A 14549-nucleotide genomic window follows, 5' to 3' on the forward strand; every position below is an offset into this window, starting at 1 on the left:
TGGCGGGGCTCTCCAGGCCTCCCCCGAGCCGTAGCACTTCTGCACAGGCCCGGGGGACCCGGCTGCGGGGCTCTCCAGGCCTCCCCCCAGGCCCAGCGCTTCGGCGCGGGCCTGGGGAAGCCAGATGCGGGGCTCTTCAGGCCTCCCCCGGGCCGCTGTGCTGGGGCGGGACTTGCCTCTGCCACCATTTGTGCCGGCTCCTGGGCTGCTGAAGCGGCGCTCTGGCCCCAAAAGACCCCTGGTCATCCTCATATTCCAGTTGGGAGGAATAAGTTCCACCAAGTTTACAGCTGATGGGAGACTTGAACTAGGGGACTTCATGGCTCACATTCTTAGCTAATTTGGCACTCCCGCTCTCAATATTCAATTGATCAAATTTACTAATAGGAACAATTATTCAAGTGAAACATGCATAGCAAACAATTAATCACATTATAAATGTCAGCAAAATCAAACAATTAATCACATTATAAATGTCAGCAAAATTAGTTTCCATCAAAAAGTAAGACAAGGAAATTTTGTACTTGACTGACATTGCCTATTTTTACAGGTTTGTCTGCTGGGCACTGATAATTTGTATGGGCTGTTTAGTGATCCTTTTGCTATTTGAGTTTTTGAAATTCAAGCCACTCTGAATGTAAGGAAGAACAGGATACACTTTTTTAATGAGTAAATAAATGACTATGATTAATTCTGTAGAATTCCATTGGTTACTGATTATAAAACAAAAGTTACAGCAAATAGACATTTAGACATTTTCAATAAGAGAGTGTATTAGTTTGGGAGCCTTCTACACCATGCAATAAAAAAATAACATGCCGGCTTAATAAAAAAAACACTGGAATTATTTTGAAAGACAATATCTGACAATGCATTTTAGGAAGTATTTTCTGTTAAAAAGTGTCCCCTAACCCCAAAATACAAGCATTTCATACAGTTCCTAGATTAATTTTCTCAACCTGCATTTGGAAAAGCTTTACTATATAAATCATAACATCAAAAATAAAGTCAGCAGAAAAATCAACAGTAAACATAAAAGAAGTTAATTCCCCCAAACACATTTCATTTTTCATACTTGAAAAGAAGATATTATTTGGATAAAAGAAGAGTTCCAAAGAGCATGTTACTCCAGAATTTGGATGAGAGAATGAAAAGTTAACAGTAACAGTGGTTGCTATGAATGCAGTTGAACATAAATGAAATGTTATGCAGGATTTCTTTAAGATACTAACTGAAAAAAGAAATTTATGTAAACAAATATGAGAAATTAGCTCCCATCCTATGGTTCCATTTCACAAAAGAGCAGCACTTTCCTCTAGCGCAGCTGTAGCCTTCCCCTGATGTAAGTTACATAACACCCCTTGCATCAAGGAGCGGCTCCCTTGTGCTAGCTGGCCCTATTAAGTCTAAAGAAATCAAAATGCCATTGCAGAAAAAGAATAAAAATCAATCAACTATTGAAATGTACTCACACATACAATTAAAGCCAACTGTATTTCTCACAAAACACGTATTCAGATCTTGGTTACACAAATTATTTCCAAATAGATTCAGTGAAGAGATTCACCTAGATAAAGCTAAGTTAACATATACCAATAGTGGGAAAAACTTATTGCTATTCTTGTTTCTACTTATCTGCCCAACTAAGTGCTTGAAGACCCTGAAAATAAATAGTAACTGCAGAATCCTGACAAATTTAAATGTGCATACCGCTGATTTAGTAAAATAACTAGCTTTGTAATCTGCTTTTCTGTGAAGGCTCTTGTCCTACAAAATGCTTTCACAGATGTGTCAACAGAAAAATTTAGTTAGGGGCTAAGGTTCAAATAATTGCTTTGGGTATGCACGAAGATCTCAGAAACTTCTGCCTCTTTCTCTGAGCAGGAGACCAACATGGTTTATTACTCCCAAGACTTCACAGTTTCAAAAGTGGTTTACATTATGGGCTGGCATTCAAGAAATACAAGCCCAAAAGCCCGGGGCTACTGATCTATTTGCAGTATTCTCTAGATCTTGTACAGTGTCCCTAAAATCTTTAATCGGGTCAATAGAAAAAAGTTACGTCTTGCTAGCTGTTGAAATTTTCACTCAAAGAGTTAAAATTACATTCTTTTTCAATTTTAACGTGTCACCCACATTACTAGAGTTGTTTTAGTTATGGAAGCTTGGGTAATCATTCTGTTGATGTGGAACATACATAAAAAAGTAAATGACTCAATCCATTGTGCTGACTCTGCAGTTTTCACAGGAAATCTAATTAATGTTTACAGATATGAACATATAAATCTGCCTTATACCGAGTCAGACAATCTGGCCTATTGAGATGAACATGGTCTACTCGAACTTGCAGTGACTCTCCAATGTCTCAGGCAGAGGTCTTTCACGTTTCTTGCTACTGGATCCTTTTAACTGCCGGGACTGGACTTGGGACCTTCAGCGTGCAACACAGATGCTCTAACAACAGCCCCTCCCCATATCTGATATGATATAGTACAAACCAGCAGCAGGCTCGCTGCTTGGGAAAGATGTTTCAGCTTGGTCAGACTAAGAATGCATGCTTATTATGAAGCGGTTATCTCTACAGGCGAGGGCAAAATCTGTGATCCAAATGTTCTGAGAATAAGTTTCTTTCTAAAGGTTTAATAGACATGTTAAACATCCTCACCAAAGATAACCAAGAATAATATTCAGAGTTATGATGAGTTAAAAGTGAATGAAGCAAAAATGGTCAGAGCTCCTGTTTTGTTTTTTTTACCTGCAACAGGTGTCAACTGCGGATTGAGCATCCCCATTGGTGTTGGTGGTGGTACCACCCCCATAAGAGCCCCCACAGGAGTCCCTGCCCGGGGGGAAGAATTCTGCTGCTGTTGCTGTGCTGCTCGCTCTCTCTCCTGCTGCTCAGCAACCTTAGCTGCCCGCTCTGCAAAAGCATTTTAGATTTTCAGTTCTGTTCTGGAACCCAGAATTTAAAAAAATATATTTTCTGGTCCTTGGAAAAAGGACTTGTCAAACATTGGTCCTAGTTTTGGCTAATGTGAAAAACCCCAAATCATTTCCATAACACAATATGTAATTTTGATTTCCTTTGCCTTCTAACCAAAAGATAATACAGAAAATTTATGATAAAGTTCCATGAAAGATTCAAAGAAACATGGAATTTACAGTTTTATTTATTCACATCAAAACACAAAATGTCATCAGGCCACCAGTGTTAGCAACATGTCACTACTAAGAGATGCATGCACGAGGACAACCTGGCCTTTTTGTCTACTAGATTTAAAGCAGCAATGGAAGATACTCTAAGAGTATATGAAACATCAGAGCTGCAATCGCAGCCTGGTCATTCTACATAAACCAATGTGCCTGTTCTAGAGTAAGCATGCTGTGGAGTATAACCAATGTCAGTTAGACTTGCTCAGATCTAAAACATGCATCCAGTTTGACCCTAGCAGGGCTGGGAGCCCAAGATGACAAGTGACCACTACAATGGAATTCTAGCATTTGTCCACTCTAAAACTGTTACTGGTTTCACAATTCGTGGAACTGTCAAAAGAAACAATAAACATGTAGAATCTTTGCAACTTTCTTCTTAAGTAGCCATGTTCTCTTTGTTTTATATCAAAACTTGCAATTGGGTGGGGAAATCTACTTTCCATTCTTCATTATCCATTAGCAGTTATTACTAGGGCATGTAAAAAAAATCAGTATTTTTTGGGTTTGGGTATATTGAATCCCAATACTGGTATGGTATCTGGATTTGGTAGATATTCGGGATTGCTGAATTTTTTGGTTCCATTATACCCTATGGGGATCATTATAGTAAATTGTCCCCACAGGCTATAATGGAGAATCAATCTGGGGGTAACTGGCACTCTATGGGCACCAGGTAGAGGCACCAAATTTGCAAAATAGCTGCTGGTGCCTCTCCTCAACCCCCCGTCCCCCAAGTTTCAAAAAAAATGAAGAGGATGCCCTCCTCCTCCATTGTTTCCAGTGGAGGGGAAAAGGGCATTTAAAGGGATTACGGTCCCTTTGAATTTTAACTGTGGCTATCTGGTGAAGAAAACATTCAGGATTGTTCGGGGCTGCCATTTTCGGAGAGCCGTATCAGTAGCCTATTTGGTAATCAGCTAAAAAATACCCCTAGTTGTTACTCTTCTGTCACAAAAATAGCATGCTGCAGTATATCCCCCTTCCCCTGACAAAAGTGCCTTTTGTTGAAGGCTTCAGTCAGAATGGAACAGAAGTGATGAAGCTGTAAAATAATAGTCTTTCTTTCTCACCCTTTGCTATATGGCAAAAAAAAGGGTCGGGGACTGTTTTATCATTACCCCTCCCTGTTGCTTATACATCACATATCTGACACATTCATATCTCAACATAGATATGAAGTCCCTCAAATATGTATAAACCCCTACCAATGTGTGAGTTTTTAATTTATTCCTTCTGGAAGATATTTAGTCATCATCAGGCAATCCCCCTGCCCCTTTGGTTAATACATAAAAGTCAATTTTTCTGCATGGAGGGTCCCCCAAGTAGGCCGAGACTCCTGTCTGTCTGTAGGTGGCCCATTTATACAGTCTTACTTTATCTGCACAGGGGCTTGCCAATTTAGATATACACAGATCTGACAAATCAGCTGTTTGGTATCCTAAATACCACATACCTGATAATTACAAGGTTCAAATCAAACTTCCCCCTTCTACCATGAGAGTTAATATTTAATTACACTGCACAAACTGATCAGATAGCCACTTTTACATAGGCAAAGGACATGTTCCATATGTCTATGATTATTGTGATGCTGGTATACTGCTGATTTAGGAAACTAAGTCTTATCTTAAACTCCTGGGGCTAAAACTACTGAACAGATACAGCATCCATTGTTTCTACTATTGAATGTTGTGTTGCAGTATTAAAAAACCAAAATTTTATTAGGAACAAGAATAGCTAGCTATTAAAAGAGACTCAGGAATATTACTTTCTGAAACAGAAAGAAAAGCGTTTCAAATATCTGCTGTGCAAAAGACTATGCTATATGTTACAAACACACAAGAAAATATTGGTAGTCCTTTTCCTCATTTTTAATATATATTTTCAAGAACAGATGAGAGAACCCACCCCCACACATATATCAAAGACCATGAATCAAAGTTATGGCTAGAATATCACAAAATACATAGCTCTGCACTTGTAAAAGACATAAACAATACATTAATACTAATCCAGATTATGAAATGTAATAAATTTATGTCGGAAGCCCTTTAAAAAGAGATCAAGATGCCAACATCCTCTTCCAATACTATGAAAAAAGAGTAACGGCAACTGAATCTTGATTGCTTAATTGTTTTTTTTTTACAAAAGTGAATACTGTACTCAAACAGCTCTTAATAATTCTCACTGAATAAATATTATATTATATTAATATCGTATAACATTAATTCTGGGGAGTTGAGTCAAGACTGAATCAAGCAAAATCAACAGGTAATATTTCAGCAACGGGTTTGTTCTAAAGGTTTGTAATAGATGTTACGTAGAATGAAAACAAACGAAATGAACTTTTGATAGAGCAATGCAACAGCAATTAGGAAATACAGGAGCTGAACATTGGAGATTCACTGGCAAATGCAGAGAACTCAATCCCTAATCTTTCAACTAGGACTTGCAAATCCATGGGATACAGCGAAATGTGTTCCAATTTGGAACCTGAATATCTATTTTAACCAGCTCTAGCCTGTGTCCATTCAACTTCATAATGAAGAGATGTACATTGTTTTTGGATGAAGGGTTTTTAACCCTCTCCTTTGATACCCTCATTTAAAAATGAAATGAAGCAGAAACTGTTTTTGACAAAAATGGCTAAAAAAGGTCAGCCTCAGTACAGAGACTGGAAAGTTATAATAAAATAAAAACAGGACTGAAGTAGAAATACTTAATTACCAGGGCTAATACTAATACCACAGTATATTTCCAAAGGAAAATTTAAAGGGCCAAATTTTACACAGAACATGAACGTGCTTCAAAAGGTAGGAATCTGAATGAAGATCACCATTTTTTTGCTCTGAAATATGTTAAATACACATTGCATGAATCAACACCATCTTTTAAAAAAAAAGAAAGTAAATGCAATTTTCCATTATTTTAGTAATGGAAACATTAAACAAACGACAAGTCCATGTTAAAATAAAAGCTGATAACACAGATTTTAGTCTGAATATTAAACTTGCTATAAATGATCAAGGACAACCTTCAGAATTCAATATTCATTCTTACATCAACAATTCCCAGGCAATTTTATTTCTGATGCTGAATAAAATAGATTCTAGCATACAGGTTTAAAACGTCTTTTAAACCAACATTTTCCTTTTCCAAAGTTTTTCTAAACCTCCTCAGAACAATTTAATTCTAGTTTACTTCCTCTACTGTACAAGTTCTAGAGGCCTGCACACAAAGGTTTGATATATTTATTCATATCAAACCACATCTCATCAACTTCTGAACCCTTTCTCTTTACCTACTTCTCTTTTCTGATTTTCCTTATTCTTTTAAACTTCCCCTTTTGACATTCTATTTTCCACTTCTTTCTTCTGGACCACTCCTAACCCTCCAACATAATCCAACTTGCTTCTCCCACCTCTGTCTCCTCCTTTCTTGGACCCAACCCTTCTTTTCTATCCTTTCTTCCTGTCCTGCCCCACCCCCATTGCCTTAGGTTTGCTCAGCAATTCACTGCCAAAGGTTTCACCTGTAGCACAAATTTACTTAGTGCATTACAATACAGATTCCTTAGAAGCACCAAAGAGAATAAAATTGCCTTCTTTTACACTTACATGCTCTCAAAAAACACTGCATCTCTTCCACAAGGAAGGGCAGACTTTTCAACACTACAGTTTATAACTTACCTTCATATTCTGCTTTCTTGGATGTTTCTAAGTTTCGCCACTCTGTTCCAACAAGCCGACTGAGCTCTCCGAAAGAATAGTCTGGATGCTGAGCTTTGATAACTGCTCTCATTTCGCTACTAAATAGGATGTAACCACTCATGTTGATCTTTCTTTTTGATCCTTCCTTCTTTACACTACCCTTGGCAGACTTCGGAGTGGACTATGTAAAATAGAGACTTAGGGTCACAAACACATGACAGAAAATTCTCAAGACACAGAGCTAAGAAGCAATGACTAGAGAATAAATTCCCTGATTTCTTACCTTTTCCTCTTTACAGGTATGAGTTTAAGCTGAAAAACACATAGGTCTTGGATGTTTTCAATTAGAAAATAATAAAGAGCAGGGATTTTTTAAAAACTCCAGAACTCGGCTTCCTGGTTGCCATGCGCTTAAGAATTTGTCACTGGCTCCTAAAATTTACAAAAAAGCACTATATAGGGCTAGAATATACTGAAAGTGGATACTGACACTTAGGAAGTGAAATTTGCTTGCAGAGAAAGGCGGGATAGAAATGCTTTAAATAGCAATTTTTTCAAATATTTTTGCTCTGAAATGTGTTTTCAATAAATTTTTCAAATATTTTTCACTCCATTGCCAGTTTGGTGTCGTGGTGAAGTGCGCGGACTCTAATCTGGGAGAACCGGGTTTGATTCCCCACTCCTCCACTTGCACCTGGCTGGATGACCTTGGGCAAGCCGTAACTCTGGCACAGCTGTTCTTGAAAAAGAGCAGTTTCTGTCAAGAGCTCTCTCAGCCCCACCTACCTCACAGGGTGTCTGTTGTGGGGAGGGGAAGGGAAAGGAGTTTGTAAGCCACTCTGAGACACCTTTGGGTAGTGAAGGGCGGGGTATAAATCCAATCTCCTCCTCCTCCTAATTATATTATTTCAAGCTAATGTTTAGAACTTTCTAGATATAGCAAACAATCCAGTAAAGCCACATATACAGTGAAGAACTTTCCCTCATGTGTGTCCTGCAAGGATAATTAGTAGGAACAACACAAGCTGCAAAAAGGTTTTCTGTATTAGTATTATTACTACTTTGGTGATTACTATATAAGCTATAAAAAGTAGGGATGAGCATGACTGGGAAAAATGGAAGTTTGTGGAGTTTCATGGCTCATGGGGTCTCATAAGCACCGAACCACAAATTTCCACGAGCTTTTCTGTTTTACAAACTGGTTCATGGTGCAGTAGAATGGTCCCCCTGTGGGCTAGAGACACCAAACTGGTCGCGATGGGCTACGAGGTGCCCTAAGGGATAGGGATATTATCAACATCCCTCTCTGAGGGACTGTTCCCTGGGGCACACAAGGAAGCAGTGGTACACCCCCTCTTAAAAAAACCATCCCTGGATCCAGCCGAATTGGCTAACTATCAACTGGTTTCCAATTTGCCCTATTTGGGCAAACTAATTGAGAGGGCAGTGGAAAACTTCTGTTACCTTGCTACACTGACATAATTTTGGATCCAACTCTAGGTTGACCAAATAATCTTGAGAAGTCAGTCTATGAACCTACTGCAGCTCAAAGAACACAGAGCAGGAGAAGAGAGAAAAAAGTTTAGAGAGTTTTCTAAACAATACTACCTGTGGTGGTGTATACGGCATTATATCTAGTTCATTAGACAATGGAGTCTGAAGCTGAGGAATAGCTGGAGCTTCTGCAACTTCACCTTCCTCTTCCCCAATCTCTTCAACGTCCTCATCACCTCCTTCCAGTTCAGCAAATTTTGCTTCTAGCTGCTGAATCTTCTTTTCAAGCAGTGGAGATGGCTCCTTCTGAGGAACTATGGGCTTCCTGAAACAGAATGCTGTAGGAATAAAACTCCTCTCTGATAATCTATTCCTCCTAATATCTAATTAGTAATAAAGAAAGAGCGCGAACATATTAGAAATCAGCTGATTAAAAAAAGAATTTGCAAAGTATCGTGTTAACTCAGTACCACAACACTGAGCTGAATCCTATCAATTTTTTTGTGCTAGTACAAGCAGGAAGAAAGGCAATCTGGACCAATTTCCCTCCTCACTGCAGCCTCACCTCACCCCACTTGGCTTCTTGTTCAGGGAGTCAAAAGGAAGCCCTCTTCCCCCTTGTACCAGAAAAATGCTAGTAGGATCTAACCCATAATAAATATTTATGAGTCTCCTATACTGTAGCTACAGAATGGTTTTGACAGAAGAGAATGGTTCTGACAGTTCTGAACTGTCTGCTAATGCTAAAATGGAGCTGCATCCTACCATTCTGACCAGTTAAATATCTTTCTCCAGTTCGCGGAGCTTTCCTCAGATGGAAGAAGTTCTTCTTCCAACAGAAGGCTCCATACAATGCAGGAAGGCTCTGTGCTGAACTGAGAAGAGATTATGATCCAAACCATGGTTAAGAATGGAATTCATTTAGCTTATGACAGAATATTTTTCAATAAACAGCTTGCAATTCACATTATTTCTTCCCTAAAACTGTTAAAAGGCATGCCTGTTTTCTCCAGGTGAAGTAATTTTCACCTCAGTGTTGTTTTCCTTTGCAAAATCCTTTGAATAGGAAACTGAGGTACAAAAACCTTTTATTTCATCTTGAATTTTTAAAGTATTTTCTAGAGATTATGTTTTTGAATGTAAATACCAATATTAATATTTTTTAATTTTTATTTATGATCTTAGCTTCACCATAAACAGGTGTATCTGGTACAATATTAAAATTACATACAGCAAGTCTATCACATTATTTTTTACTTAACTAGGTATATAATCTGTTCCATCTTTCTCTAAACAGATCATCACCTTTCTCTTGTAGTATTATTGACAATTTGTCCATCTCCGCTATATCCAACAACCTAGATAATATATCTTCTTTGGCAATATTAATCTTAAAGACCACCTCCCCCACTTTGTATCATTTTATGTAGATGGTCTTTAAGATTAATATTGCCAAAGAAGCAATATTAATCTTAAAGACTACCTACATAAAATGATACAAAGTGGGAGATCAAAGGAAAGCATGTAAAACATACTCTGCTTGTATGAAACTTTTGGCACATCCGGTAGAAGGTCCTCTAGTAGCAGAACTCGGAAAATACCTCTGCACAATTCTTTGAAAGACACTACCTTGAAAGCACTGAGGTAGGAGGACTAACCTAAATCATTACATGGCTAAATAATCATTCTAACAGCTGTCCAAACACCTGTGCACAGAACCAGTGTGATGTAGTGGTTCCTAGTCCTGATTCTGCCATGGAAGGTTGCTGGGTGACCAGTCATATACTATCTGCCTAACCTATCTTAAATGCAGCAGGGAACGATGCGAGCCACTTTGAGTGGGGGAAAAGGTAGGGTATCAGTGAAGTAAATCAATAAAACTACTCTTTCTGCAAGGTCAGAATACTCTCTTTTAGCCTACAGGTCCTTTATCAAATGCATGTTCAAAATGGAGATCAACAGTTCACAAGATTTTCAGTTACTTCTAGAAATTTCACAAAAGTGACGTCTTCTGAGAGCATTTTAAAGCATGTTATCTGATCAAACTGATCAAAAATCCATATCTGTGATTTTTAAAAGTATTTTTAAAAGCCTTTTTAAAGCATGTTATCTGATCAAACTGAAAATCCCCATATCTGTGATTTTTAAAAGCATGTTTTACCTGAAGTAGTAAATTTCATCATCTACTACTTTTGCAGAGAGAGAAAACCTTTTCAGTCCCTTAAACTTCTTCATCTGTTTGTCACTTTCATTATAGCGGCTTTCACAGAGGAGAACATCATTTTCATTAATCTCAGTTGGCCTGCAGGACAGGAAGTCTTTGAAAGACAGCACGGCACACTTTCCTATAAAGAGATTAAAAAGAAATAGCATGCCCCTCAGTAACAACTCTATCATATCATTTTCCAAAAGGACTGCGCTTTCAACCATCACAACATTTAATACTGACTCGCTACACACAGCCCACATCAAGACAAGCAACTTCAGTCTAGCGTATGCATACCACTAAGAACCACAACCTGGGGGGGGAGCATCCCCATGCACATCACCAGGCATACCCATCAGATTCAGTGGATAAGGGAAGGGTGTCATGATGTAGATGCTCTTCTCACAAGCATTTCTGGCAGCAGAACTGTCCTGTGAAGCAAAGCACCTGGGCATATGCTCTAACAGTACTGGACAAAGCAGTACTGTTTAGGAAATCCTTTGATGAATGCTTAAGTGTTTGCCTTATTATTTTAGAGGGTCAGTCAGTCAATCAAAACATTTATTGGCAAAGACTGAAAACAGCATTTATTTAATTTATTTCTGAATGATTTAGACTCTGTATTTTAGAGGGTACTGAAAACTATGATCTGACTGGTTTCTGTTTTATTGTTTTTTTCATTATCCTTGTTCTGTGCCTGTTTTGGCACGTGGTGTCTTATAAGACACTTTGAGCACTGTTGAATGGAGGGAAAGGTGGGACACAAATTTTAATAAAGAAATTCCTCATTTCCTGCACACAGGAATTCCACAGCTAGATCAGGATAACGATCTCTCAGAAGACAAATACATGTTCCTTCTCTGCCTGTAAAATTTATTTCATTTCACATAAATGTACACATTAATTTACAATGGTTCAAAACAATTAAAAGGTAAGTATCTTTATTCAAGACTAGTTTGTTCATTAAAATTTACCTTGCCTCGCAGCAGCAGCAGCTATTAAGGCTGACCCAGCTACATAAATTGTGTATCACAGTATTTGTCAATTTAAATGCTATATCTAGCATGACAAAACTTATTACAAGATAAATAACTCTGGATGAGGAATCTATTGTATTTCAGAATACACTGCTTCTCTCCTACTAGAAGAATGAAGCTACTACATTTTAAAAAATTAACATTTTTCAAAAGATCGTTTATTTATTTAAATTTATAACCCGCCCTCCCCGCGAACGGGCTTTAATCATAACTGATTAAATCTTACAGCAGACACTTCATTTTAACAACCACAAGAACAAGATCAAACATCTCCTTTATTTAACAGACTAGATAATTTAACCATACATTTGAAAACACATGTGAGCTAAAGTCTTCAGTTACCCAAAATGCAAGTCATGGGACAAGTCTCTTCCAGGTTACTCAAAAAAACTTCCTTCTTATAAAACATTTTAGTCGGCTCATGCTCCGTTTCCTCTGGATGTATAAAGATTGGCCCAAAGAAATATGCAGCTCCATCTCTTACCCACATTTTTTCTATTCTGAAAAACACAGATAAATAATTACTTTAAAGTATCAAGACAAGCTCTAATAGCAAATTTTAACAGATGTTTGGTTCTATGACAGTTGTATCGATTTTTTGCTTTTGTACAAGTATCCCAAACCAGAGTTCAGTTCTACAATTTTTCTGTTAGCAACTACACAAAAAGACATGCATACCTGCCAACTCTTGGTCGGACTAAGCCATGTGATTTTATAAACACACAATCCCCAACCTTCAGCCACATATCATTGTAACAAAGCTGTTCATAGTAGTGACAACCAGGTTCTCCATTTGACATTTCTACTGGAACATCTTCTTTATCCTGTATGGAAATATAGATTTAAGAGCTGAGATAAGCTATGCAACTAACAGAGAAAAACCACTGTGAGGATTTACTGTACCGGAATGTACAAAACAGTCATATCCAAAGACACACAGAAATTCTATGTGAGCTGGGAATGCCATTGTATGGGAATTCAGTTGTGCACAAACCTTTCCCCATTTGTTAATTTGGAAATCAATTTGCCACCTCTCAGCCATCCAACAACAAAATACAAAACATGGCAGCATTATAGACCAACAACTATAAAATCCAATAGAAATAAAACTTAGAAATCCATTACCCAAGGAGAAGGGAGAAGGAGAGGGAAGGAAAAACAACAACACAATCAATCAAATATCTGGGTAAATAAGAATGAATTACGTGGGCACCTGAAACAGAAAAGATCAGGAATCAGGCGGGTAACTAAAGGGAGGGCATTCCATAAGCGAGGAGTCACTGCAGAAAGTGTGCTTTGTCTGGTAGCCACTGGATGAGTGGGGAGAAGACAGCGTAAAAGCCATATTCCTTTGGCACACGGAGAGGCATCCCCATCTCTAAATGACTAAAAAATCTCAGATATTCACATCTAAAGTACAGCTCTTTTTTTTTTTGCAACAGAGAGCAGTTTCAACAGTCAGTTTTCTAAATGTAGTAAAAGGCTGTGGATCAGTGCAAGAGCATTTGCATGTGGAAGGTCCAAGGTTCAATATTCAGTGTCTCCACTTAAAAGGATCAGGTACTAGCTGTAATTAAAGAACTCTGCTTAAGACCCCGGAGAGCTGCTTACAATAGACACTACTAACCTTGATATACTAACCTTCTGACTGGTAAGGCAGTTTTATACGTAATCTGATTAACACTTAAAAAAAAACATGCATCTAATGATAAACACAAAAGTCAAAGCATTTTCATCAGACAGCTTCATTGTAAAAGTCAGTCGCTTAACCATTTTACCTTTTCAAGGCTAAGGACACTGTCTCCCACTTTGCTTTCCTCTAACGTTTCAGTATGTTTTTCTTCATCAACTTTGTCTGTATTAGCAAAGACTGATGCAACCCGAACAACAGGCAAAGGCACATCTCGCGGGACAAATCGTACAGAACTAATTGGCATAGTCCACAATTTTATTTTCTTAAAAGACTTTGTCTTCGCAGAGTAACGTGATTCACAAACATAGACATCTTCATCCCTAAAATTTTCTGGACACAGCTTAAAATACTCCTGTTGAATGGAAAGAAAGAATCAATTGGATGACAACTTGTGGAACAACGTATCCTCATAAACCAACATTGTTTTTTGGCGTTTGGGGAAACAGTATCTAATCACAATGATTAAATTCCTCTAGTTACTTTCAGGATTTCATAACAGTTATTATATGAAGGTCACAAAGCCCAGGTTCCAAAGGGCAGATATAATGGGGGGGGGGGTCCAGCCCTCCCCCCACCCAGCAGATGAGGTAGAAGGCATGGAACTACTAATATTAAAGGAAGCAGAAAAAGTATTGATACCCACGTTTTAAAGGTATAACTAATGAACCATTGCTGTTGTACTGCATCATCACATAATTATGAGAGTTTAAGAACATAAAGAAAAAAATATAAACATTAACTCTACAACAATATACATTGATAGTATGATTTTTTTTCACCTAGGCACACCTGGAAATGTACAATGCATGCAATATTCAATTTAACAGACCGTATAGTTTCATCTTACCTTAACAAACATGACCACACATTTACCTAGAATTTTATTCACAGGAATTTTATTGTAATAGTCACTCTTGAACACTTCCTTCTCCAAAAATTTTCGGGTTGCAAGATGGAATGTTTCATTTGGTCGATAAAACCAGCAGCCATACAACCATTTTTCTCCTACATATAAAAAAACCCACCCAATTATTATTATTTTTATTACTAACACCCAATTATAACTAAATATGAAACTAATGTTATGATCTTCCTATGTGGGAGATGAAATTATATTAGGTGGTGCCCAAAAGTTTGTACAGTAGGAGAATATTTTTATAGCCATATGCCTGAAAAGCCAGAATCCACAAGAGAGT

At 37.8% G+C, this 14549-nt stretch overlaps 1 protein-coding gene across 1 annotated transcript in view; it reads right to left on the reverse strand.

Moving 5' to 3' along the window:
- PBRM1 (polybromo 1) overlaps positions 1–14549 on the reverse strand; it is a 57742-nt gene that overhangs the window by 6320 nt on the left and 36873 nt on the right. Inside the window, exons 20-27 of the mRNA XM_015424781.1 lie at positions 14201–14358; positions 13439–13705; positions 12339–12484; positions 12003–12160; positions 10579–10762; positions 8532–8742; positions 6903–7104; positions 2756–2920 (exon numbers count right to left, since the gene is read on the reverse strand). Of these exons, the coding sequence (XP_015280267.1) occupies positions 2756–2920; positions 6903–7104; positions 8532–8742; positions 10579–10762; positions 12003–12160; positions 12339–12484; positions 13439–13705; positions 14201–14358 (1491 nt within the window). The remainder of the gene's footprint in view (positions 1–2755; positions 2921–6902; positions 7105–8531; positions 8743–10578; positions 10763–12002; positions 12161–12338; positions 12485–13438; positions 13706–14200; positions 14359–14549) is intronic.

The sequence above is a fragment of the Gekko japonicus genome, unplaced genomic scaffold, assembly GCF_001447785.1.
Source record: "Gekko japonicus isolate JY-2015 unplaced genomic scaffold, Gekko_japonicus_V1.1 scaffold2880, whole genome shotgun sequence".
Classification (NCBI taxonomy): Eukaryota; Metazoa; Chordata; class Lepidosauria; order Squamata; family Gekkonidae; genus Gekko; species Gekko japonicus.